The sequence below is a fragment of the Pocillopora damicornis genome, chromosome 3, assembly GCF_964200805.1.
Source record: "Pocillopora damicornis chromosome 3, jaPocDami1.2, whole genome shotgun sequence".
NCBI lineage: Eukaryota > Metazoa > Cnidaria > Anthozoa > Scleractinia > Pocilloporidae > Pocillopora > Pocillopora damicornis.
In genome coordinates, this window is record NC_142672.1 from 29,830,086 (window position 1) to 29,857,347 (window position 27,262).

At 37.8% G+C, this 27,262-nt stretch overlaps 5 protein-coding genes across 5 annotated transcripts in view; 1 reads left to right on the forward strand and 4 right to left on the reverse strand.

The window, feature by feature from the left end:
- The window catches only part of LOC113681847 (UBX domain-containing protein 8), a 3,544-nt gene extending 2,970 nt beyond the window's left edge, over positions 1–574 (forward strand). Inside the window, exon 7 of the mRNA XM_089201296.1 lies at positions 233–574. Coding sequence (XP_089057422.1) covers positions 233–385 — 153 coding nt within the window. The 3' untranslated portion in view covers positions 386–574. The remainder of the gene's footprint in view (positions 1–232) is intronic.
- A 491-nt stretch (positions 575–1,065) lies between these two features.
- LOC113671029 (histamine H2 receptor-like) lies at positions 1,066–5,832 on the reverse strand. The gene is made up of 2 exons (XM_089201295.1): positions 5,797–5,832; positions 1,066–2,228 (listed from the first exon to the last, which is right to left on the reverse strand). Exon 2 carries the CDS (start codon positions 2,219–2,221, stop codon positions 1,214–1,216), a length of 1,008 nt encoding a protein of 335 aa, XP_089057421.1. The 5' UTR covers positions 2,222–2,228; positions 5,797–5,832; the 3' UTR covers positions 1,066–1,213.
- A 5,723-nt stretch (positions 5,833–11,555) lies between these two features.
- LOC149049262 (adenosine receptor A3-like) lies at positions 11,556–13,642 on the reverse strand. The gene is made up of 2 exons (XM_089198920.1): positions 13,503–13,642; positions 11,556–12,967 (listed from the first exon to the last, which is right to left on the reverse strand). Exons 1-2 carry the CDS (start codon positions 13,514–13,516, stop codon positions 11,998–12,000), a joined length of 984 nt encoding a protein of 327 aa, XP_089055046.1. The 5' UTR covers positions 13,517–13,642; the 3' UTR covers positions 11,556–11,997.
- Positions 13,643–16,678: 3,036 nt separating this feature from the next.
- On the reverse strand, positions 16,679–19,403 carry LOC113671030 (QRFP-like peptide receptor). The gene is made up of 3 exons (XM_027187233.2): positions 19,268–19,403; positions 19,015–19,188; positions 16,679–18,070 (listed from the first exon to the last, which is right to left on the reverse strand). The coding sequence occupies exon 3, from the start codon at positions 18,061–18,063 to the stop codon at positions 17,068–17,070; it is 996 nt and encodes a 331-aa protein (XP_027043034.2). The 5' UTR covers positions 18,064–18,070; positions 19,015–19,188; positions 19,268–19,403; the 3' UTR covers positions 16,679–17,067.
- A 2,139-nt stretch (positions 19,404–21,542) lies between these two features.
- Positions 21,543–25,440, reverse strand: LOC113671031 (QRFP-like peptide receptor). Its single transcript, XM_089201298.1, has one exon. It carries the CDS (start codon positions 23,635–23,637, stop codon positions 22,684–22,686), a length of 954 nt encoding a protein of 317 aa, XP_089057424.1. The 5' UTR covers positions 23,638–25,440; the 3' UTR covers positions 21,543–22,683.
- Between the last annotated feature and the right edge of the window lie 1,822 nt (positions 25,441–27,262).

The following is a 27,262-nucleotide window of genomic DNA, read 5'->3' on the forward strand; positions in this document are numbered from 1 at the left end:
TGCTCTAAGAGACAGCTGAGACGAACGACAGAACTACAACAGTTGTTTCGAGAGTTTGGTACAAGCTAACTTACCTGAATGTACAAATGCAGAGTTAATATAAGGTTTCAAAGGGTTTTTGGTCGGGGTGATCGGTAGCTGAGTTTTCCGCTTACAAGAGTGTCCTTTTTTGGTCAGAGATTTGACCGTTTGTTTTCCATATAACCTTTACGTTTTGCCATTTTATCTATAGGTGCTGTTTACATATGCTGATTGGCTGCTTTATTCGCCCTCTCGTCATATCATATTAACGACGTACCCTAGAAAACAGTTATCTGAAGTAGAACAAACTTTTAGCGAAGCTAGGTTAACTCATGATACAGCACTGGTACTGGAAGAAATATAAGACAATGTCCATATTATAATTAGTTAGTGGCAATCTTCTCTAACATATCTGAAAGGTACTACAACAAGATATCTTGCGTCGATTTATGCATTAGGGACCCAGGGGGAAGGTATGGGGGTTCAGACCCCCTTCCTCTCAGACCTCTGGTTTAAAAGTACTTGTCTCACACCAAAATTTTTACAAATAGTGGATTGAATGATTTTTATTTCTCAATAAACGAAATTAAATGCGCTCTTTTTCTCACTTGCGTGTCAGAAGAGCCTTACCGTGAACTGTCAGTTAGTCAGTCTGCTGAGGCAAGCTTTACTAGACTAACTGAAAATTTCACAACTGTGAGACAATTTTTACGTTGTATTTGTTAATGACTGGGTGTGGAATGAAGTAAGATCTCTTTTCAGAACTTGTTAACACTCGAGCAAAATCTGCTCGTATGTTTGTTCGATAGAAATACGATGGTTTTCTTTGATATTTAAATTTATCGTCTATTTCCCCGTAACATGTTTCAAATATATTATTCATTAAACACACTGTTGATTGATGCTAGAACGACGAGTTTTTATTTGACTTTACACATGAATACTGTTCATCGCGTAAACGCAGAATTGGATGAGATCTAGGTCTTCATGAAAGCCAACAACTTGGTTGGCTTGCGTAAATGGTGATTCCTCATCGCTATAGTTTGTTCCATGAGGCGAACCAACGAACGAAGGTTGAACTAAAACTCTCACATGTTTCATGAATTTGCCCGCCATGCCAATGGTCTAGGAGAAAAAAAATTTACATGGCGAGCATTAAATTTTTTGGGATACTTTTCATACTTTTAAACAATCATGTGTGAGTATTTACGTGTCTATTTGATTGACGTTCAGTACTAAGACGCGTACTTTGTAGATTTCTCAGAGGCAATTCAGCTTGACATGAAGTGCTAGGGGTTCTGCGGAAGATTTCAGAAATACCTGCCCTAAATTCTGGCAGCCTTATAGCATACACAATAGGATTTACCAGGGAATTAGCCCCAACTAAAACCGTTAGCGCTATTCGTATGTAAAAGAAGGAACGTTGAGAGTACCAGCCTGAAAGAACGTCTTGATGCCAATATATAACTATTGTGAAAGTTGTATATGGAAGCCATGTCATCAAAGATGCAAGCGTGACAATAAGTAAGGTGACGGTGAGTTTCCTTTCTCTGTTGGTTGCACCATGATGTCGAGGATTAGGACTGAATCGAACTTTGATGAAAATAGCAACATAAGAGACACAAATCAAAAACAGAGAAAGTGACCAATATAATACCAAGGTAACTCTTGCGAATGATACCGCAAGATGAGAATTTCCTTGTGCTTTATATAACACGATTTGAACAGTCTCCCTCGATAAAGTTAGAAACCAAATAGCGGCAATTGCCATTGCGTAAACCCTTCTCCTAATTACACGATGCTCAAATGGAAATAATGCAGCATGCATTCTTTCTAAAGAAATAGCGGCGAGATTTACGAGTGAGGCTATGGGAATCGAATAAACAAATGGAGGAATCGTCTGAGTTTGCCTCCATAAATCGCAGTAGTGCCTCAAAAAATGATTAAGACACACAGGACCCGAAACTGCTCCAACCAAGAGATCGACTATGGCCAGATGGATGATCAAGTATGTACTCTGGCGCTGTAGCTGGCGCTGCCTCACAAATACAATAATGGTGAGGAGATTGAGGACGACAATGGCCAGACATTCAGTGATGGAAGTAACAAGCCACGGGATGCAGTCCGAGGAATGACTCAGGGTGAAATTCTTCTCCGCATAGCTTTCGTTGTTAGTAGTGTTTCTGATCTCTTCGGCCATTGAGTAGCTGCAAAAATTTTCCAGAAAGAAAAATATTGCTTGAATGTGAAAGCGATCTACGTAATGATAATCACTACCTAATCAGTAGTGGAAATAAGGCCTGAAAAAATGTATGGGATTTGAAACCATGATCTGTACGATAGTGATGCAGCGCTCTACTAACTGAGATAACGAGCCAACTGGGAGCTTGTTTAAGAGAGTATCTCTATAAGAGCGGTCCGGTCAATTTTGCTTGAGACACGGATTTCGCTCGTTTCTTGTGTGCTGTAAGACATTCATGTACCTATGCTAAAACAACAATCAGTTTGATCGGATCTCTTTACTTTTCGGAGTTTTACGGAAATTAAATTTCACTCGAGCGAAGGCTTGTCGTGACACTTTTCAAGACTTTAATTTCATACAACTTTGGAGGACAATTTACAAAAAACTGCGGAACTCAGAAAAAAACAAATACCACAGCCATGTATATTAACTTTATCTTATCTATCGAGGCGACTTTCGCAGACATCACATTTTAATCAAGGAAACAGGAAGACTTGAACGACACCTTATCGGTTCGCCTAAATCACACACGCCAAAACCGATCAGATTCAAGGCAAATTTTTGAAAAAGTGAGGCGTTCTAAACTGATCCAACTAACATAGCTAGGAAGTAGTTGAAGTAATTGTCATAGAAAAGGTAACTACAGGAAAAAAACTTTGCGGCCCGACCTTTACGAGAACTTTATAACTCCGTGAACTTTCCTAATTTTCGGTAATCTACAAGTTTGGCCGCCATTTTGAGGGACTTGTCAACATCAAGCGTAACCGATATAAATCAAGCAGGTAGATCTAAAACCGTCAAAAATACATACATACAAATAAAATCTTTACCACGTAAATAAATGTGTTTAGAGTCTTGAAAAGTGTCACGACAAGCCTTTGCTCGAGTGAAATTTAATTTCCGTAAAACTCTGAAAAATAAAGAGATCCGATCAAACTGATTGTTGTTTTAGTATAGGTACATGAATGTCTTACAACACACAAGAAACGAAAGATCAGTCCTTGTAAGACGGAAACTATACTAGCTGGAAAGATGACTTCTCTTGCGGATTTACAACGCTTTATCTTGTTGTTAGTCTGCCCCGTACCAAATGGGAGTCGGGAGCCAAAGCGAAGTAATAATGTTGTTTGTATTAGGTAAGATAGTTTAAAAGAGGTTTAAGTTGAAAGCCATTTGTGAGTAATAACATTTATCAGTGGACTTCTGTAATTAAATAATTATCTCAGCATACCTAACCGCAAGCAAATTTCCTAAAACGATCCTCGGTTTTTTCTAAAATGTTCCGGTGCTATCAAATATTATCGAGCAAGGCGTTTGCATCAATGAAAACAATTGTTCATAACCGGGTATGAACAGCCGGTCAATGACAAAATTGTAGACCGTGTTTTGAATAATTATGGTTTGATGACAAAAACGGCACCTTCTTTACACAGTATACTGCAACGTTTATAATACTGAATCTCTTTCACCCACTCACTTTGATTTCTTTCATCATTCAAATCGAGCTGTAGATTGTACATTATTTCAAATGAGCTAAAATTGATCGATATTGCATGCATATCACTTTTGATGTATGAATTGGTAAAAGTGATGTAATTGAATAGTGCTGTTCCAAATATCAGTATAATTTACTGACTCGTCATGCTTTTTATCAGCAGCGAATTAAGGTTTCTCGTGAAGGAGATTCAAAGGAAATCTTAAGGAATCCTCGAAACGAATAACAATTATCAGTGTCATTGAGTCACAAGCTGGAGACATATTTTGCTTTTAATTTTGTAGACTTCATGACCGGTTCGTGGTTGATGCGTCAATGACTAATGAGGATTTTTAAAGGTATTTTCAGTATCAAGGTAAAGTTCAAATTGATTCACTACCATAAACTTTCCAAGGAGTAGTTTTAAATAGAAAATAATACATGGGCGCGCGTAGATATGGAATTTCTCTTCGAGTGTTCAACTCGATAGCTTATGAGTGAGCGCAGCGAACGAGTGAGATGCAGAGTTGTACACGAGAAGAGAAATTCCATATCTACAAACAGCCATGTATTATTTTGTTTATCATATAGACACGATAGCCCTTTATTGACAAGAAAAGCCTACTTCATTAATGTATTGTGAATCGACAATCGTAGAGTGCGTTGGCGCTAACTCTTAAGATGGAAAAATGCGTTGAATCATGATTACAAAAACGACAATGGTCGTAATTTTCAATTTACAAAATTCTCATTTATTGGCTTTGTCCCTACCGTCAAAAGAAGTCTTTCAGGTAAACGGCCAAATTCGGCCGGTGGCAAATCTTCCAGTTGTCGATTTTCATTCTTAACCTAGAGAAATGGTAACACCAAAGCCGCTGAATACGTAACTTTCGGTTTTTCTTTTAGTAAAAGAGGTAAGTTTCTAAAGAAACTGTGGTGCTGCGTTGGTGGGAGAGTGTAGCAGGTAATTTAGTGTTAACAGCTAGGTTGAAAACGTAAATTGGCCACCGTAAAGAGTGGGTATACTTATAGTATATAGTATAGTATATAGTATACTTTTAGTATATTGGTTTTCTTCCCCTTTTAGGAAAGTTTGAACCTCACTGTCTGTCAGCGATACGGATTTTTTAATGTTTTAGCCGCCATAATTCGAGAAAGCTCCGACAAACAACTTGTATTTAAAATCGTGAAGTCTTTGCCGCTCATTCATCCACCTGACCGAGTGGCGCCAAAGGCAAGTGACGAGTCAGCAGGTGATTGGCTGTATCAACACACGTGAGAAAATACGATGTTTTTTTCGTGTGTGTTGATACGGCTTTTCTCAGGGCCGAAAATCCCTGTATAACACCGCAATTTATGTGATAAAGTATAATGTCAGTTGTGAGGAGACCTAAAGAAACCCTAAAGTTATACCAGGAAGTCTCCTCAATTACTCTTAAATTATTAACGACTCCGTGGGAAAGCCAGAATTTACTCTTCTAAACAAGATTTATACAAGCTTTAGTCCCAGCAACTATTCTCTGTTCTCTGTTCCACAAGTCTGGTCGAATTGTGACTCTTGGAGACATACACCTATCATTATACAGTTAAGAAAAAGAGAGCTTAGGCTTGAGGATACAATTGGAAATTACAGTGCTGAATTTTAAGGGAAGAATATCTGTTTACAACGAAATATATCACAGCGACCAAAGAGGGTAGAATTAATCATTTGTGATAGGTTAAACAAGGATCCCAATATTCATGTCAATTTCATTGGAACTTTGTGCTACGGTTCTCTTTGTATCTTTTTCCTCTGTTATGAGCTGAGGTTATTTGCCACTTACTTCCTATAGCCCTTGCTGATGTTGCGCTATGGACATATCGCGAAACAAATGGGAACGCAGTGTGAACTTTTTGATGATGGATGTTGGTAACCATATGAGATATGTTTAAAGATTTGCTAATTAATGTAGGGAGTGATTCGGACATGTATGAAGGCAGGAAAGCCGAACTCAGAACTGCAACTTAAATTAAGATGTAATCTTATGAGAGGTACGAAAGTTAAGAAAATCATACAAACCGTTTCAGGTCTCTCGAACAAGTTAGACGAGAAGGAATGCTACCTGCAAATGATAGCTTGTGTTGAGTCAACAAGGTTTATAAGATCACTCAAGATGTGTTCGTTAGTGGTGCAAATTATATTGCTCCTCTTTATTCGGTTTGTGCTTTGGTTACCAAACTTACGTACATTTGCCACGGGCAACGAATCAACAATTATCAATCTCATTCAGAACTTTAGCTGTGATACTGGATTCCAAAGGACTTTCGAAATGTCAAACAATCGCTGTTTCCCTTCTAAATTAAGTTTAAGAGCGAAGGGGCTAATACTTCATTTTCCGGTTGAATATTGTCGAATTGCGACTCAATGAAAACACGTCTATCCTTCATAATTTTTAGAAACAGAGAGATCTAAGCAAGCCTGAAAATTAAAATGCACTTCACCGAGCTGAATTTGAAAGGAGGAACATCTCTTAACGGCAAAAAGCTTTGGCTGAATGACATGAATTTTCTCCCGAAATGAAAAATATCTCGCGGTGAGAAAAAGTGAAGACAAGTGCAATTGATAAATGACAATATGTGAAACAAATGTTCCATTATTCTTGTTAATTGAACAAAATAATAGAACACAATACGTTACTTAATGTCGAAGACGTAGAAAGTGAATGCACAATCTTCCGAGCCAGAGGCTTATGTTAAAAACGCTCGACAAACTAAAAATACAAAATAAGATAAAATGTGAGTTATGCATATGCAAATATTAATATTTATAACATAGCTAGTAAATTTGTCTCATCAAATTCAATTGCGTGAGCGTACTTCATATTCCTATTGTGCTCGCTCATGACGTTAGCAGACAAATCCCTCGAGAAAAAAAGTTTCCTGCGGTTTGAAAATGTTCTAAAACAATTGGTTCATACGTTATCTGTGCGTTCATGGAGATATGAAGCACTTGGGAAATTTGGAGAGCACTCATGAATGATGATTTTAGATATATGAAATTCATATATTTGCACTGCGGTGAAGAAACGAAATTAAGAGATCCTCGCAGCTAAGAACACTACTGAAACGAGTAGTTGGAAATAGGACCCGAAAAAAAATTCAGGCCCAGTTGGCTTGTTAGCTCAGTTGGTGCAAATATATGAATTTCATATATTTAGCACTGCACTGCACTGATGAGGCCCAGAAGGCCGAAACAGTACTGTCTGCAGTTAGATATAGCTCTTTGGCATACAAAGCTTTGCTTTCATGTCCAAATTGAGCACTCTACTAGGATGAGTCATTGCTGCTAGCATTAAGCATGCTCACTAGTTTTTCTAGTTTGAGCACTCTGGCATGGCTTAGATGATCCCACATATGTGAGATCACTTGAGGTGGCTATAAAGTCTCTCCTATTCACATATTTGCACTGCGGTGAAGAAACGAAATTAAGAGATCCTCGCAGCTAAGAACACTACTGAAACGAGTAGTTGGAAATAGGACCTGAAAAAAAATTCAGGCCCAGTTGGCTTGTTAGCTCAGTTGGTGCAAATATATGAATTTCATATATTTAAAATCATATATATATATATATAAATGTGGGGATAGAGTCTACCTTGGCATAAAGTGCTCAATACTTTGGTAGCAGAGCTTAGTATACATAAGTTAAAGAATTAAAGAGGACGCATCGATTCTCTGTGACTCTGAGTTTCGTGCCTAAGTGCCCGTCAGACAGAACTTATATATATATATATATATATATATATATATATATATATATATATATAAGTGAAAGCTGAGAATCAAATTTACACATTTATATATATATATATATGTGTATATATATAGCTCAAGAGTATGTAAAAATAGGTAAAATTATGCACAGTTCATACATTGGCGTCCTGTGAAATTTACATTATTCAGGCGAGCACGAGGTGTAAAAAATTGAGAGATATAATTTGGGCCATCTAGTTTAAGACATTTCACTTCTTGTGGGTTTCCCCGTGTTAAGCTAAGAACATAACGAACAAATGGAATGCGAAGTGCATGTTTTGTTGAGTTTGGTAATAAATTGGTGCCTTTCCAAGTAATTATATGTTATACGACGTAAATATGAATGGAGGGACCTTTTTGCCAAAGATAATCCAACGGAACTCAGAATTGGAGAATGCTCCGGGCATGTCTCAAAATTCCCTAAAATAAAGATACCTATGTGGTAAACAAAGAAGTTAAGAAATTTACTACCAATATTTTAGGTCTCTTTCAAGGGTTAAAAAGCAAAGGAATCTCATTAGCAAAAGAGATCAAGCAAATATTCGTTAATGACGCAGTCCGACTAAATTAGATTATTTTGCTTCTGTTTTTAAAGCATTGCGAAAAAAAGTAATCAATCTAGATTTTTGGATTAGATGCTAACTTCCGCTTATGTACGCTTTAAAAATTCAGCTTTTACTCTAAATCTTTGTCATCTCGTTACAAATACTTTCCCACATTTGCAACAAGGTACGCATTCCTCCATTTCTACGTCCCAGGTGGCCATAATTTTCCCTCTCTTTGCAGCAAATTGCGTATTTTCCCGAGTTTGCAAATTTTTCGGTGTTGTTTTCTGCGGTTGCATTGGGTTGAATTCTTACCTCGGTCGAAAACGACTCACACGCTTCAGCGCTAGCCGCAGTTTACGTTTTGCTTTCGGTAACAAGATTTTTATCATACTTTTAAATTATGTGAATCTGTTTTTATTTTAAAAGAAAATAAAGAAATAAACTCTTACGTGGACGTCTAACTTCTTACCACATCGTAACTTATATCGTCTTATATTGTAATTTTAGAGTGACTGTATCGTAATTTTATCTTATATATTTTTGTTTGAGATGATTAACACCAAAAAAGTTCCCCTGGGGTGAATTAATAAGTTTGTCTTGTATATACCTAAGATCCTAGCAGTCAAGGCTACTTCATTTGAAACTATACATTAAGCTTAAAATCACTTTGTTTGGTGAGAAGGGATATAGCAACTTTCTCAAGGCGTTTTAAATGCTAATAATTGAAGAGATGACAATTTAATATATCACTTTTTTTCGGTTATCCACAACATCACAAGAAAGCCATTTTCCATATGTCGTGTAAAATGTGCCAGTTAGCATCACTTTCATGCGATTCTAGTCAAAAGAACAGCAGGTGGGGAACGCTTAGTTTGTGGTCTCGTAAATGGAGCCTCATTGCACTGATATGTTCTTAGAAAGAGCTTTCTTAAATTCTGGAATTCTTAGCGGATAAATCAGCAAGCTAGTCGCTGAACAAGCTAGTTGCTGAACAAGCTAGTTGCTGAACTTGAAAAGCTTAATGATAAGGTATATCGTTCCCAATAAAACTATTAAACCTTTAAAAACGAACAAAATTAGTCCAAATTTGAAATGGAATCAAACTAAAAGTGAAGCTCTCGTAATCAAGAGTAATATTTTGGCTAATTTTGATTCTCTTGCAGTTCTCGGATTCCCTTTGGTGATTTTTTGTTTTATTCAGATACTGAAATACGGGACACAATTCGTTAGCAATGGTGTGATCAGGAACAAGAGGAAAAGAAATTTGTAAGTTAGAGGTTTACAATGAATATTTTTGTCTCACGATATTGTCGCTTGTACTTAATCTTGAGGGGTACTTATCTCAGCTGGTGTGAAAGTGTCTGATATACGCTTTCGTTCTTGGTGAGTACACACCCCTATTTACCTCGGCATCTCACTAGTTTGAGATTCATCGAGAGATCTGAGTTTTGCACTCAAACCGATCAAAGATGATAAGGCGAATGGATAGCGAACAATTCAAAGAATAACCAGGTTGTTTCAATATGTTCAGTCGCTTAGCACAAGTCTGATTTGAAGTACAAGCACGATTTCCCAAAAATTGTATCACTCAAAGTCATTACATAAATACATCAAACTAGAGTCTCCTGCTTAGTGATCGGTGAGAAAAACTCCGTAAATCTTATTAAGGACACAACTGACCCAGATCCAGCTAATGGAGATTCCCCAGAGTTTAAAAACTGAAAGGGAACTACACAACCGAGTGACGTAACTGAACTAGGTAGTTTTTGAATTTTGTTTCGACTGAGTTGTTTTCCTTTTTTGCACAGGCATTATGGGATTGATTCCATGCTCAAACAAGGCCGTGCATGTAAGGTGTTTCAAAAATTGAAGGTAAAAATGCAAGAAAATGAAATTTTGGTGGAGTAATGAATTTCGCATAAAACGAACGGACATTTTTCGCATTGTTCGAAATACTTCGCAACTCGCAATCATCTAAATCATCGAAATAGGAATATTATTTTAGAGAATAAGTGGGGGAGGTTCCTCACTCGAGAGACTGGAGTTGTGTCGATTAGGTTCTTGGTCAAAGGAAAGATTAGATAGGAGTCGCAAATGCATACTGAATGGAAAGTGAGTATGTTCTAAAATATAACTGTAGGCCGAATATCAAGTACAATTAACGAATATCAAGTACAATTAACGAATATCAAGTACAATTAACGAATATCAAGTACAATTAACGAATATCAAGTACAATTACCTCTTGCTTTTCAAAGAAAGTGCGCCCAAGAAGAAGATTTTCCTAACCCTCTATGACCACATCCTCAAGTGAATGTATTCAATAGCCTTAGAAGTATTTACAATAGAAAATATAATCATACCTGTAATAAGAAGGTTTTACTAGCGATGACTCTAAATAAACCGCGCAGCTGGTAACGAAACGAAAGTAAAATTAAGCCTGAAAACAAATCGGAATAATTATTTCAAGGAGACAGAATTTCAATGAGACTGTCATAATCAACGTTTATGCAAACTGCTACGATTAGTTTCAATTGGATGGCTTAGATTCCTTACTCGTGTAGCAGACTAGGTTCAAATTTAGTAGTGTTCCTCTGTCCTGACTCTGCCCTGACGTTTCAGGCCGACTGCTCGAAACGTCAGATTTGAAACTCTCTACGGCGACCAATTTGCGTCATCAATTCGTTACTAATACTAAATTGTCCTGTTATACTCTCTCACCGACGCAGCACCACAGTTTCTTTAGAAACTTGACTCTTTATAAATTTAAATTATGAGAGATGGTAAGTTTTGAGCTCGGCAAAGAAATAAAGAAAGATGTTTTTTGTCTTTTCAAGAGCGTAGGACTAGTCTTGGACTCTATTTACAAACATTACGCTATCGACATTGCTGATCCTAGCAGTATGCAGGACGCGTGTCATATAAACTTCGTAATACACCTCGCTCACCGTGGAGTCTCTATGGCTCAGTGGTAGAGCATCGGAGCGCAGAATCCTAAGGTCTGAAGTTCGATGCCTCATGGGGACTCAGAAATTTTTCTGTCCCACACTCGTAACAAGACGAAAAAAACATATTCCTTAATTTCTTCACCGAGCTCAAAACTTACCATCTCTCTTATTTTTTTCTACAAACATAACGCTATCGACATTGCTGATCCTAGCAGTATGCAGGACGCGTGTCAGATGAACTTCGTAATTGAATTCGCTTACCGTGAAGTCTCTATGGCTCAGTAGTAGAGCATCGCGCAGTTTGTGCATTAGTAGACCCAGGGGAAGGGTATGGGGGTAGCCCCTCAAGCTAGCCCCTCAGACGCTCTTTTCTTCATTTGCAAGTCAAAAGAGCCTTATCGTGAGCTGTCAGTCTGTCAGTCTGCTGAGGCAAGCTTTGCTAGACTAACTGAAAAATTCACAGTGTGAGACAATTTTTACGTTGCATTGGTAAATGATTGGGTGTGGAATGAAGTGAGATCTCTTTTCAGAACTTGTTGTTTTACACTCGAGCAAAATCTGCTCTTATGTTTATTCGATAGAAATAAGACGGTTTTCTTTTATATTTAAATTTATTGTCTACTTCCCCGTAACATGTTTCGAGTATATTATTCAATATGTAGATTGTTGATTGATGCTGGAACGACGAGTTTTTTATTTGACTGTAGACATGGATACTGTTCCTCGCGTAAACGCGGGATTGGATGAGATCTAGGTCTTCATGAAAGCAAACAACTTTATAGGTTCGCATAAATGGTGATTCCTCATAGCTATAGGCTGTTCCATGAGGTGAACCAACGAACGAAGGTTGAACCAAAACTCTCACATGTTTCAAGAATGTGCCCGCTATGCCAATGCTCCGGCAGCAAAAAGGTTTACATTGCATGAAATTTTTTGAGATACTTTTCATACTTTTAAACGATCATGTGTGAGTATTTACGTTGATTGACGTTCAGTAATAGGATGCTTGCTCTGTAGATTTGTCAGAGACAATTCAGCTTGCGATGTAGTGCTTGGGGCTCTGCGAAACATTTCACAAATACCTGCCCTAAATTCTGGCAGTCTTATTGCATACACGATAGGATTTGACAGGGAATTAACGCCAACTAAAGACGCTAGCGTCATTGTTATGTGAAAGTAGGAACGTTGAGGGTACCAGCTTGAGAGAACATCTTTATGCCAATATGTAACTATTCTGAAAGTTGTAAATGGAAGCCATGTCATCAAAGATGCAAGCGTGACAATAAGTAAGGTGGCGGTCAATTTTCTTTCTCTATTGGTTGCACCATGATGTCGAGGATTAGAACTAAATCGAACTTTTATGAAAATAGCAACATAAGAGACACAAATCAAAATTAGTGGAACTGTTGAGAATGATACCGCAAGATGAGAATTTCCTTGTGTTTTGAGTAACACGATTTGAACAGTCTCCCTCAATGAAGTTAGAAACCAAATAGCGGCAATTGCCATTGCGTAAACCTTTTTCTTAATTACACGATGCTCAAATGGAAATAATGTGGCATGCATTCTTTCTAAAGAAATAGCAGCGAGATTTACGAGTGAGGCTATGGGAAACAAATTAGCCAATGGGGAAATCGTCTGAGTTTGCCTCCATAAATCGCAATAGTGCCCCAAAAGATCATGAACAGCCACAGGACCCGAAACTGCTCCAGCCAAAAGATCGGCTGTGGCTAGGTGGATGATCAAGTATGTACTCTGGCGCTGTAGCTGGCGCTGCCTCACAAATACAATAATGGTGAGGAGATTGAGGATGACAATGGCCAGACATTCGGTGATGGAAGCAACAAGCCACGGGATGCAGTCCGAGGAATGACTCAGGGTGAAATTCTTCTCCGCGTAGCTTTCGTTGTTAGTAGTGTTTCTGATCTCTTCGGCCATTGAGTAGCTGCAAAAATTTTCCAGAAAGAAAAATGTTACTTGAATGTGAAAGCGATCTTCGTAATGATAATCACTACGTAAGCAGTAGTGGAAATAAGGCCTGAAAAAAATTTATGGGAATGTATGTATGCCAACTGGGAGCTTGTTTAAAATGGACACTTCTTGTGCAACATAAACTTCAGATGAAAGCTACAGATGAAAAACCAACGACGAAAACCGAAGCGAGCGCGTAAGAGCTTGGGAAAAAAAATATCATACTCGCCCTTCCGCACAAGATCACACTGTTTTTCACCATTACTAAAAAGATCAGTCCTTGTAAAACGGAAACGATACTAGCTGGAAAGATGACTTTTCTTGCCGATTTATAACGCCTTATCTTTTTGTTAGTCTTCCTTGTACCAAATGGGAGTCGGAAGCCAAAGCGAGTAATAATGTTGTTTGTATTAGGTAAGATAGTTTAGAGGAGGTGTAAGTTAGAAGCCATTTGTGAGCAATAACATTTATCAGTTGACTTCCGTAATTAAATAATTATCTCAGCATACCTAGCCGCAAGCATATTTCCTAAAGCGATCCTCGGTTTTTCGAAATGTTTTGTTGCTATCAAACATTATCGAGCAAGGTGTTTGCATCAATGAAAACCAACTTTTTATAACCGGGTATGAACAGCTGGTCAAGAACAAAATTGTAGACCGTGTTCTGAATAATTATGGTTTGATGACAAAAACGGCACCTTCTTTGTCATGCATTTCTTGCAAAGTGACAGATGACAAGGAAAGTTGGTCGCAATGAGCCTGAAACTGCATCGAGTAAAGGGCGGCGAAAGGACAAAGTGGAGTCAAACTCCGTTCACAATTTCTCTAACGACCACCTTTTGGCAAATACGTTCTCATTGTTTGATTTTGAAAACACAGTAAAAACTTTTTCGAGTGCATCACTCAATCCATTCTTTAAGATCAGTCTGCCAAACTTCTTATACTTGAATTCATATTCACACTTTACTTTTTATTTATGCGTCGATCAATTCGAAGCAAACGTTGCGCATAAAATTGCAACTTAACCAAAGTTTATGCTGCTCTTTATTTTGCAAGAAACTGTTGTGATCCCTCCTTTCTCACAACGAATCCCTTACAATGCCCTGGGCGTAAAAAGATGCATTCTAACAACATTTTAACAAAGACCAATAACGAGAAAAACAGTTGTTGGATTTGACTCCAAACGGTAATTACTTATTGCCTTCAGTTCGTGCAAAATTAAAGAAGTGTCGAAATATGACATTCTATTTCTTAAACTCTATCTTGCTGTTAGTCCAGCCTAAATTTATTGTGAGTAGGGAAATAAAGATCTTCCTCATCGTTTTCCAAAATAATTAAAAATAAATGAAAATTAAAAGTTATATCTTTAATGGGGTAAAAAGTCCTCTTATCATAGGTTACTTGCCCCAATACACGAAACTCTTTTCTTGACTTGCTGACTTTCGCGCACGTTGGTCAATTCTGTGGAGGCAAACTAATATTCTGACCTAAGAGTTCGCGTCTTTTTTTTTGTTTTTTTTATCCATTTTTAACTTCCTCGCAGTGACGTTTGCAATACAAACAACGACTGGAAATATTTTATAGCAGCTGGCAATTGTGTTTGAATACCGCCTAACACTTCAACGAAGAGATATTAAAAAACATAAAAACATAAACTAACCCCTATTGATTCTGATTCCGATTCTCTTTCACTAACTAGAAGTCTGGTTGATATAATTTGTTTTCTTGCAACGTATTAACTGTTTGTGCAGCGGAACTAAACCGCTTGATGCGACAGAACTAAGAAATGTCAATCATTCCTTTTGACATTTTCGACAGATTTTTTTTTTCTGTGTTTTCGTTTTCGATGCAAATTTTGACCAATCTTCTGAATTTTGGTCGGCGACCATCCCGGTCTCTGTTCAAAATCTTTTCATAGTGATTATAAAAAAGCGATGAAAGCTGACCTCTCAAAGCTGATTCTATTATCGACATTCAGACATGATATTGATTTCGTGCGAACACGAAAAGGATATGGATGATATAGTTCGGTGATTAATTCAAACAAAAGGAGATTTAAACTTTTTAACAAAATACCTTTCCTTCTGATCCCTGGCGAGGAAATTCAATCGGTCATGGACGCCTCATACTGCTGGTGGTGGAATGACGTCCTACTTAAACCTTACCATCCCGGTGATCTTAATTGACAACGATGACAAGCGTAACCTTATATGGACCTAGATGTGTAAAGGCAAATGGAAGAAGATTCGCAGAAACTTCCCTCTTCCCCTTTTTTAGAATCAATTTGCGCTGCGCTCAGTCTTGATGTAAACAGAAACAGGAGCATGTAAACTTAAGTGGTGGAGAAAGACACCAGACGTAAAGAATAAATGTTTTTAGCCCGATGACATGTTATGAACACATGAAAACAGATACGGGGTTATGGTTCTGTTTTACAGTTCATGTTAAGTCAAACTGTAGCTATAGAGTGCAGTTCAAAGTGTATGGATTCCTCAATATATTTCTCCTTTTTCATTACAATTCGTTGGATGATCGGGACCTCCGTTTAGATTGTCCAAAATTTGACACTTATCGAACTGTTTTTAAGTGAAGTAACCTCGAAGGAGTCTCTAAAGAAATCCGACTTCCTATGAGTTCAGGAAGTTGTAAAATCTAAGCCAAAAATAAAGATGACCAAATGAACTTCCTTTTGTTCAATAGTTTGCAGTGAGACCACACAGCTTCGCCTATGGATTAATCATACACGTTTGAGTTGATCTACCACGGTTTCTCCTCTGTGCTTGTCTGCAGGTTACCCACTCAAAGCGTTGACTGCAGCACGCCATAACTTGCCATATGATTTGGAACAGAAGATAAGATTAGCCATTTCCTAATCAAGGAAACCGAGATGAGACAAGATATGTATCCCTCATCTTGCAACGGTTACCGAGTTCTTTTCCTCAAACAGTTTTAGGCTCTGAGTAACAGTTTAGACGAGAGACACAACGACAACAGTTATTGCATGCGAAAGCCTGGTACAGGTCAACTTTCCTGAATGTGCAAATACAGAGTTAGTATAAGGTTTCAAAGAGGTTTTTCGTTAGGGTGATAGGTAGCTGACAAGAGTGTCATCAGTTATCAGAAGAAGAATAAACTTTTTAAGAAGCCGCGTTAACTTAGGACACAGCACTGGTACTGGAAGAGATGTAAGCAAAATCATTCTTGCTAGGGGCAATCTGCTCTAAGGAATCTGAAGGTGCTATGACAAAGCATCTTGCGTTCGTGTTTGCGCATCGATGGATCCAGGGGAAGCGTTTGGGGCACCCAGATCTCTTCCTCTCAGACCTGTGAGTTTGTTTAAATACTTGTCTGACACCCGCAAATTTCTTGCAAAGAGAGGATCGAATGTTGTTACTCAACATGAAATCTCTAAATTTCACTCCTCTCGAGAGATCTCTTACCCTACGTGATCTTCGGAGAAAGTAAAAATACCTATGTTTTTCTAAAACAAATTTTGGATTCTCAAGAAAATAATTCCTGGATTTGCCCCTATTTTTAAAACCAAAATGGTATTATGTCATAAATATTTGCAAACTTCCGCAACTGATTAGGCAGTTGAACCTTGGCAGTATGCGACGACCTCCCATGGTTTGACGAGGGCATCGCAAATGTGTTTGTGTCGCATTGAAAAAAGATTTGTCAGCAACTCTCGTTGTCTTGCACGTGCCAAGACTTGTTTACTCTGATGTTTGTTTTATTACAAAAAAACGATGTCTTTTTGTCTTAATTACACTCCATGTTTTCCTCTTTCCTTGGGCTTTTAAACGCTTCCTACGAAAACTACATTTGTTCAGTGATGGCTTAAGCAATTACTAAAAAGTTAACGGTCAATTTGACTGCGTAGATATAAAATCACGTCGCACTAGTTCCTGGCTCGCACATAAGGTAATTCCTGTTTGGCTCTTTACTAATGAGAGGAACCAGCAAACAAGGAGCGAACCAAAATTTTGACGGCTTACGCTCGTGCCCTGGTTGCAAAAAGTTCACTAAACATGATATTTGGATGACTCTACAAGATAATTGTCATTTAAAGCAATCAAGTTTGGGTATTCACGTGTCTGTCTGATCTACGAGCAGTAGGACTTGGTGTGTGCTGTAGATTCACAAGTGGCAAATCAGCGACACGTGTACGATGTTGGGGTCTACGGAACATTCTGATAACACCCTTCCTAAATTCTGGCATCCATATAGCGTACACAATTGGATTTACTATGGAATTAGCGCCAGCTAATGTTACCGACATAACAACATGAAAGAAGGCCCCTTTTAAGCCGGAGGCACCTTCATGCCGATATAAAACTATGAAGATAATGTTATATGGAAGCCAAGTTACCAAAGATGCAAGCGTGACAAAAAGTAAGGTGGCGGTCAGTTTTCTTTCTCTGTTGGTTTCACCATGATGTTGAGGATTAGGACTAAATCGAACTTTGATGAAAATTGAAATAGAGGAAATGCTGATCAGAATTAGAGAAACTGACAAAATTGATACTAAGCTAACCCTTTTGAATGATATAGCGAGATGAGAATTTCCTTGTGTTTCGTATAACACAATCAAAGCAGTCTCCCTCGATGAAGTTAGAAACCAAATAGCGGCAATTGCCATTGCGTAAACCTTTTTCTTAATTACACGATGCTCAAATGGAAATAATGTGGCATGCATTCTTTCTAAAGAAATAGCAGCGAGATTTACAAGTGAGGCCATGGGAAACAAATCGGCCAATCTAAAAATCGTCTGAGTTCCCCTCCATAAATCGCAATAGTGCTCCAAAAGATGATTAACAATCACAGGACCCGAAACTGCTCCTACCAAGAGATCGACTATGGCCAGATGGATGATCAAGTATGTACTCTGGCGCTGTAGCTGACGCTGCTTCACAAATACAATAGTAGTGAGGAGATTGAGGATGACAATGGCCAGACATTCAGTGATGGAAGCAACAAGCCACGGAATGCAGTCCGGGGAGTAACTGAAGGTCAAATTCTTCTCCTCGGAGGTTTCGTTGTCGGAAATGTTTTTGATTTCTTCGGTCATTGAGTAGCTACAAAAATTTCCAGAAAGAAAAATATTACTTGAATGTGAAAGTGATCTTCGCAGTGATGATCACTACGTAAGCAGAAGTGAAAATAAGGTCTGAAAAAAATGTATGGGATTTAAAACTATGACCTTTACGATACCGGTGCAGCGCTCTACCGAATTAGCTAGTGAGGGGTGATAAAATTTATTCTTGGTTTATCTAACTTGAAAGCCGTCGTTGTCGTAAAGTTGTATTCAGTCATGAGAAAGTAAGGACTCTCCTCCTCTGAGACACAAGTAATATTTTTTAACGTTTGTAAATATATGTAAATCATGTAAGTGAACTGCGGTTTAAGCAATGAATATGCAAGCGATCTTCGCAGTAATGAATACTACGGGACTTAAACCCATGACCTCTGCGATACCAATGCGCTGCTCTACCAACTGAGCTAACAAGCCAACTGGGAGCTGGTCATTAAGTTAGTTTCAAATAAACCCGTGAAGTGATGAATAAATGACTGTGAATATACGAAAATCATGTATGTGAACTGCAGATAAAGACGTGAATATGGAAGCGATCTTCGCAGTAAAAAAATTCAAATCTTCACGGGTTTATTAGTATGGAACCAACATAATGATCAGCTTCCAGTTGGCTTGTTAGCTCAGTTGGTAGAGCAGCGCATTGGTATCGCAGAGGTCATGGGTTTAAGTCCCGTAGTGTTCATTACTGCGAAGATCGCTTGCATATTCATTGCTTAAACCGCAGTTCACTTACATGATTTACATATATTTACAAACGTTAAAAAATATTACTTGTGTCTCAGAGGAGGAGAGTCCTTACTTTCTCATGACTGAATACAACTTTACGACAACGACGGCTTTCAAGTTAGATAAACCAAGAATAAATTTTATCACCCCTCACTAGTTGGCGATTTAAAGATTTAATTTACAGGAAACGCAAAATTTTACCATGTTCTTTACTTCTTGTATCCACCGTCTTCCCGCTAACTGACAGCTGCCTGTAACACTTGTGCTGGTAACCAAATTGAAGGCTTTCGAATTCAGCGGTAAAAAACGAATCCAAAGCCTTCTCTATTTCCACTCTCTGCGGCACTGTCTTCCGGAGCCGTATCTCTCTTCCGCCTACATACACAAATAACAAAAACTTCTATTTAAATCCCCCAACCAAAATTAAATTTCAGGCAGGAGAGTCTCCTCATACCTTAACTTTGAATGGAGCAGAATCGCGACGCAGTTAGATGAACATCGAAGTTTTACTTTGTGTTTTTTCGTGCTCTCGAGCATAGAAAACCACAGAAACACTTTGTAATAATCGTCGCTATTTGTAATAAAATTGTCACACTTTGTAAAACCTGTCACACTTTAGAATACGTATCGCACATTGTAATAACACTTGTCGCACTTTGTGATCACACTTTTGGCACTTTGTAAAAAAAACGCTGTCGCACTTTGCAAACCTACCTGTCGCAATAGGTAATAAACCTGATATAGATGGTCAAGGGTAAGTGGAGTCAACAACAACCATTATACCTCTCGTAAACGACAATCTGGATGATAATAATGATGATATTGATAACAATAGCAATAATAATAATAATAATGAGAATAGCTATAAATATGATAATGATGATGATTGACATACTATAACAGTAATAGTGATGGTGATATTGACGAAAACAAAAATGTGTTTAATACGTTGACTGGCTGGCTGGCTAGAAGTTTGCCGAGACCACAATATTTCTATACTCCTTTATTTTAGTTCAGCTTGTCTGAATGAAAATATCATGGCGAGGAAGTTGGACTTTTTGTTGAGCCAAGATTAAAGGTTGCATCTTTAAGGCCATTGGGGTAGCGTCAAAATAAGTGTCAAACTGAAAATTATCAGCTTTCTGAGGAAGATCATGTGCTTTGCTCTCAGAAAGCATTGATATAAACATGCGAAGAAAAAAAGAAAATTTTTAACAGAATTTTACAAAAGAATGGGCTCGGCAATTTGTGCCAGTTTTGATGATCGACGCTGTAAAAATGGGCCTCAGAGTGCTGAAGCGATTTTCACTCGGCATTTATTTTGCAATATTTGAAAAAAAAACATTTGGTTGCGATAACCCTTAGAATAAAATAGATTTACGGGCAAAGTTTGAAAGAAATCGATTTTTCGAACTGAAACGCACCGGACCGTTTTTATAGAGTCTGCATCTTGTATAGTTACATGTATATCTTTGGTCACATCCTACACGCTTTGTGACATCGTATGCTAATTCGAGGCGTGTTTTTTTTTTTTTTTTTCACTTGAGATATGCTTAAATAAAACGTTTCCCAGGTAATCGTTATCACATTTCTTCATTAAGTTGGTGGTCCATCACACAAAACAGGAGTTCCTCGTTGCTCGTGCTATCAATAATATCTTAACAAACTGGGTATTCAGTTAACTTACACCTCAAAGACACCTCACTAATGTGGAGAACCCGATAATACAGATATCACCTTATTTCTCTTACAAATTCGCTCAATCCGAACTTTCGCTTTTCTGGACATGAAATGGCGGGCTCAAAGTCGTGCGCGTAGAATAGTATTATAACTATTTAAATAAATGTGAGACTCGCGAGGAAGCTTTTCAAAGACATGTGTAAGGGCATGACTCATGCCATCATCAGGTTAATGAGTTGAACCGTTGAGTTTGGGTTTTCCACATTACGTTTAAATCGTACACAATTTGAAATTAGTACTGCTACAATAATTGAAGTATACAGCAGCGCTTGCAAATGATACTCTTGAAAGTAAATCTATGTGAATAAAAATTCTTATTATTATTATCATTAATATTATTGACGAGGATGGTGGTTACTGATTCTACTCGCTTTCCGACCATATGTACCAATGTTATCACACATAGTGCGATAAGTTTTATTACAAATTGCGACAAGTGTTACTACAAATTGCGACATGTGTTATTGAAAATTGCGACAAGTATTATTACAAATTACGACAAGTGTTCATGCAGAGTGCGACTATTGTTCTAAAGTGCGAGAATTTTATAACAAAGTGCGACAGGTATTACAAAGAGCGACTATTATTACAAAGTGCGACAAAACAAACACATCCTACACTTCCTTTAAGTGAGATCATAGCTTTTGTCTCGAAATATCTCTCGGTCATTTTAGTATAGATATGTTTCATAGTATTTTAGAGCATGAGCACATGTTTATCTGTAAACCCGATAGATTAAAAGAAATTTATAGAAACAATACTCGAAATATCAGATCAGGATATGTTTTATGTCTATCTTGAAGAAAAGATTAATCGTGGCTACTTACAAGCTATACCCTCTTTCAAAATATATAGACAGAACAGAAATATTGAATTACTTTCCTGAATGTTGGAACCAATCTTGAATTAAAAGGAGGATGGTTATTGCTAAACATGTCAACAATATATTACATCAAATGTTCTGCAGAGGTGTTTTAATAGCATCATAAAATAATAATGAAGGTTTATTAAAGTACATGTCGTCGCATAGAGTGAAATAATAACATGTTTACATTGACAAAATTGAAAACCTACTTTACAAATTACATATGATGACTAAGGTTTTAAGACTTTAAGAGGGCTGGGGATACAATTCCTTGAAAAATTGTTTTTGTAAAATGTGTTTACATGTGTTGATCACTGGGAAAATGATAGTAATTTTATTGCTAGTATTTACAATTTTCTATGAAAGCCATTGTTGGAAAACCGCTGTTTCGAAAGCGCTCTGTTCTGTAACGGGGAAACGATAAACGGTTGGCGAAATACATTTCACGGCCATGAACAGTAGCGCACTGCGGTGAGACGTTTACGAATAAGTGGGGGGTAGTAAATTTTTTTTCGAAAGTTTTGTGGCTTTCCGAACTGCCTAGATGTAGAGAAAGGCCGCAGACTGGCATATGCTACTCAGAATGATTAGGGAGATTAAAGTGTTTACTGACTGGTTTGGATGCGTCCTTGTTATTCCTTTCTGCACCGCGAAGGTGTTCTCGAAATCTGTCACTAAGCCGTCTTCCTGTTTCATTAATGTAAATATTTTTGCATTAAGTACAAGTTATGTAACAGATGACACCGGCGAAGGTGCACCTGAACTGTTCAGTGATCTCTTGGGTCCCGATACTTTCTTGATGTAATTGCAATTTGTTAGACGAAAATAGAATGCTTTCTCAAGAGTTTAATTTAGGTGGTGTGCCGGATGGGTAGTGAATGCAACCGTCTTAAATGTTTTGATTCTTAGAAAATTGAAGTTTTGTATCGATGAACAGAAGGTGGACCCCAATCGGTTAATACTATGTGCAAAGATCTTTGTTAGCAATCCATGAAATACCTCAGCTGACAGTTTTATTCCAAGGTATAACCACACGTAAAATATTATGGACCATTTTGGTTCACACTGTCAAATTTTTCTCACGGTTGAGCGACATTTGTCCCTAGCGCTTTTTTCTTGCTGGTGTTGTGTTTCGCTCCTCTGTTCAAATGAAAGGTACTTCGTTGAATGCTGATACATTTCATCTGTAGCTACGTATCTAGTGAATTCCTCATCAGCTGTGATTTTTGGAGAAACTCTTATTACAAGCTTTACTGACAATTAAATCAGGCATCATCATCTCGTCTACTCGTGTGCAGAGGATTTCGACGCGGTAAACTGCCTGGAGCGATTTGCCTTGGAGTCCTACGGAATATTCGACATATTCCATCTCGAAAATCAGGCATCCTGAGGGCATACACAATTGGATTTAACAAGGAATTGGCACCAACTAGCGCCGCCAGTGTCATCCTGATATGAAAGAAAGACCTCAAGTTAAGAGCGTTTGTATTTAGGCTAAATACAATAAATGGCAGCCATGTCAGTAACGATGCAAGCGTAACCCAAAGTAACGTAGCTGTCAGTTTTCTTTCTCTGTTGATTGCACCGTGGCGTTGAGGATTAGAGCTGCGTCGAACTTTTATAAAGATTGAAATATAACAGATGCAGATGACTAGAAGAGAAACTGACCAATATGTGTATGGCGAGATTGCAATGGTGACAGGAGACACGACACTTTCTGTATTATATACGATAACTTGAACAGTCTCCCTCGATGAAGTCATTAACCAGATAGTACCAATTACTACTCCATAAACCCGTTTCTTGACAAAGCGATGCTTAAATGGAGAGAATGTTGCATGCAGTCTTTCCAATGAAATGACTGCAAGATTAACAATAGAAGTCACTGGAAAAAGGTTTGCTAATGGAAAGATTTCAGTATTGTACTTCCATAAATCACAGTAAGACCCCAATAGATCACTAATAATCACAGGACCGGAAACTGCACCAAATAATAGATCGACTATTGCCAGATGGATGATCAAGTATGTACTCCGACGCTGTAGCTGACGCTGCTTTACGAACACGATAACGGTGATCAAATTGCAGATGACTATGGCCAAGCACTCAGTTATGGATATCACAAGCCATGGGATACAGTCTGAGGCAAGATCCAGGGTTAACGTCGTGTTCTGTCCGTAACTGCTGTTTGAAGTACTGATATTGTCATCTTGATCCATTTTGGAACTGTGAACATTTTGCAAAGGAGAATAGCTATATTTAGGAAATGTGTTTACGAAAGGTATCGGGTCTTAAGGGTAGTAGGAAATTTGAAGGGTCGAAAGTCCCTTCTTCTTTGTAATATGGTTCCTAGCAATTATGGTATTATTTTCATTTACATTTACCACGCATTATGCAAACGAATTCCATCTCCAAGTAACTATATATAAGGTGACTTTTCGACATTCAGCTAAACTAGTAATTTAAAATCTGAATCAGGGTATCGAGAAGACTTCTTTCACTTACCAAACTTTTGAAAAATACTCAAAGGATTTAATTTATTTGCCTTTATTTTTTCATTCGTTTGAATCACGAGATTGTTTATTTTGAAGTTATGTGTTTTCACATGTGTCGCCGGGTGTTCAATTTCTAAACTAAAATACACTGACGGAGAAGAACAATATCTTAATAGAATCTTGCAAAATTTTCCTTCGCAGTACAGCCATACGGGTTCCTCCCTTTCGTTCTGAGCATCGATTTAAATTCTTCATCGGAGACCTTTATTATGCCATGGAAGTTTTGGCAATTTGTGGGTAACCCATTCTTTTCGATGCAAATTTGTTACCCGCGGCCATTTTTAAGTTCAGTGGCAAAACGTTGGATAAACAAAACACTATTCGAAATTTGTGTGACTTGACAAAGACCACCAGTGACGACAAAGACATTGAAAAACTGACTAAACCATCTTTTTACTCTAATAAAGGTCGCGCTGGCCAGCTTTAATTAAAAATCATTTTCTTTTCGCAAAATAAAGTCAGAGACTGATCGAATGGCACCATAGCATTTTCCCACTGCAACCTTAAGGCGTTAAATCCGGGAGAAAAAACGTTTGAGTTCTTCGCTTGCGATTTTTTCAGATCAATTGCTTGAGTTTTCTAGATTTCTTGCCAATATTTTTTAATGCTTCTCGCAAAAGGACGTAACATTAAAGAAGAACTACATATGGCTTTAATAAAGCTTTTCACGCTTGTTAGAGCTGCTGTGTTGTTTAAAATTGCACGAAGCTTCTTAAATTTATTTCGGTTCCGATTTTAATTATACGGATCATCCAATGCAAAGGTTTTGGCTCAAATTTTATCGGGCGACATTCGAGTAATGAATATTGTGAAATGTTATCTCTATTTCGAAAACAAAGACTTCGCAGTTGCTTTTTTCCTTGTCAGTTTTTATTCATGAATCATTCATTTTAGAGCCAAAGGGACGTACAAAAAAAAAAAAAAAGAAAAGAAAAGAAAAAAGAAAAGGAGAAAATGCGACATACCTCTTAATGCTAAGCGTGATATGTTTATGTTCCTTTGGTTCATAACACTTCCTGTCTTGAAGAGACTTCCTCAAAATTCTTCGTCTGCTCCCAGCAAACCGAGTTTATCGTTGAAAAAGTTGCAAAATGTTTCTCACGGCTAAGGTTACCCAATTCAATTTATAGCAAAGCTTGAGTCATTTGCTCCTCACACCATACCAATATGCTATAAAGTAGTGACTCTGATGATTTGAGGAGAATTAAATTCTAAGCTCACTCGGCTTTGCGCTTGTTCCTGGTGATGGCGTTGGATTCATGTTACTCTTAAATAATCATAGTTAATCAGGTGATTACAGAGACCTGCGCTCTCTGATTGGTTTAAAGTCATACGTCAATGCATCCACATTTCGAGTGTTTATAACAAAACTGAGGCACTTATGCTTGACAATTACTTCAGTTTTAAGTGTTTTGAAAAATATAAAGGGCCATTTATTTGTCCGTTTAGATATTCAGGGATCAGAAAACAGACAAGCTGATGATACGCTCACACATTTCAGTTTAATCAAAGGCCCCATGCTTTCCAATTAAAAAGCTTCGCTGTTATTATTCCTCTGCACCCTGCTGATATCCCTTTAGTTTCGATTGATCAATGAAGTCTTAATGAGTGAGTTTCTGCCCCAGTCATTGTTCACCATCTGTTTTCCTTTCCAGCATGGCCACGAAATATCGAGAATTTTTTTATTCTGCCTATATACTTCACCTTTTACCATCCTAAAGTTCGGCCAGGAACCTTTAGGTTTAGAAAGTCTAGTCAAATGTGTTTTAATTCTATCCCGTTTGGTACATTGGTGTGAGCATATATTATCTATCAGCGCCATCCATGTGGTGTAATTACTTTGTGTAGAGAAGTTTGGTGTCTGATACGGACGGTATTTTCTAAAGAGATGATCTCGCTTAATAATTGTTTTTATAGTTTATTGAGGGAAAAAACTAGGGGTCGGAATTGAACCCCGCTATGTTGAATTGATCATCTAGAAGAGAAAATTCTAAATAAGATGGTGGAAAATGGGCAAGTTGATATTTTGAGGGAGAAGTTCTGCGCGCCTCAGAGGGCATTTACTTCTAGAAGGAAAACATCTCAAACGATTGTTCATCATTCGGTTACCAACCGTGTTTTTACTTGTTATAATACCTTGTTGTGAATACAGCGGAAGGTAAAAAAAATGAAATAAAATTGTCTGATAGTCATCTTCGATCATCTAGGCCTATAGTGTAGAACAATGCTATGAACTAATAATTCCCTGTTTCATATTATTCCATAACATTCACTTCGTTGGCGAATAATAATTAATCATTTTGATGCACCAGTCCACTAAAGGATGCAATGCACTAGTGAATTCAAACAGGAAAGCGCCAAGCTTAGCGAAATTAAGAAGGTTATTTTTAACTGCGAAAAAGTATCTATGGGCATATTATTATAATTATGGAAATAACAATTTAAGAACACGAGTTTGTGAACAAGGAACAGAAAATTGGTACCTATGGAGGATCAACGAAAATTTAAAGTAAATAACCAAAAAACTATGGATGGAGTGTTGAAACTGAACATTTGTTTTGAACTTTCCATATCTCCCTTGACTTAGCTGCGATGTTTCCCATTTCCGCTCGGTTGGTTGTCAAGTCCTCTTTCCGACTACTGAGAATTTCTTGATAAACATAACCATGCCTGATAAACATTACCGCCCTCGCGCAAGAGACCACAAGACGGCTCTTGCTCTGCAAGAGTTCGCAAGCAGGTGGAAGAAGAGAAATTACGCAAGTGGTTATTTTGCTTGACTAACAACGTTTTGGCTGATAGACGGCCCTTGTTTCCCGTTCTTGATCAGCTGTTACGCCTCCTTGGAACGGAGAGTTAGACGAGTAGTTTAGAAGCAGACTATATTTAACATACATATATGTTATTCACCAGACAGGAGGTCCGTACTGGGAAAAACTGTGTACACAAACGGTACACGAGCCAGAGGGGACAGTTTTTCCCAATACGGATAGACCTTGGCTGGTGAATAACATTTTTATTTTTTTCTAAAACTTAACAAATGGTTCGAAAAGAACCTGAATGATAAAGGGCCGTAATTACGGCAAGATTCTCCATAAACAGAACAATTTATGAGCGAGTAGATGGTAGAGAAAACAATAGGGCAATGCAAATGAAAGAGAGAGGTTTCATCAAAACATATTTATTTGCGTGATGATACTAGAAGGTGATTTAAAAGGCTTCCAAGAAAACTTCGAAACTTTTTTTTAAAAGGATCGGATACCGCCCGCTGTGAGCGGGCCGGATGGGG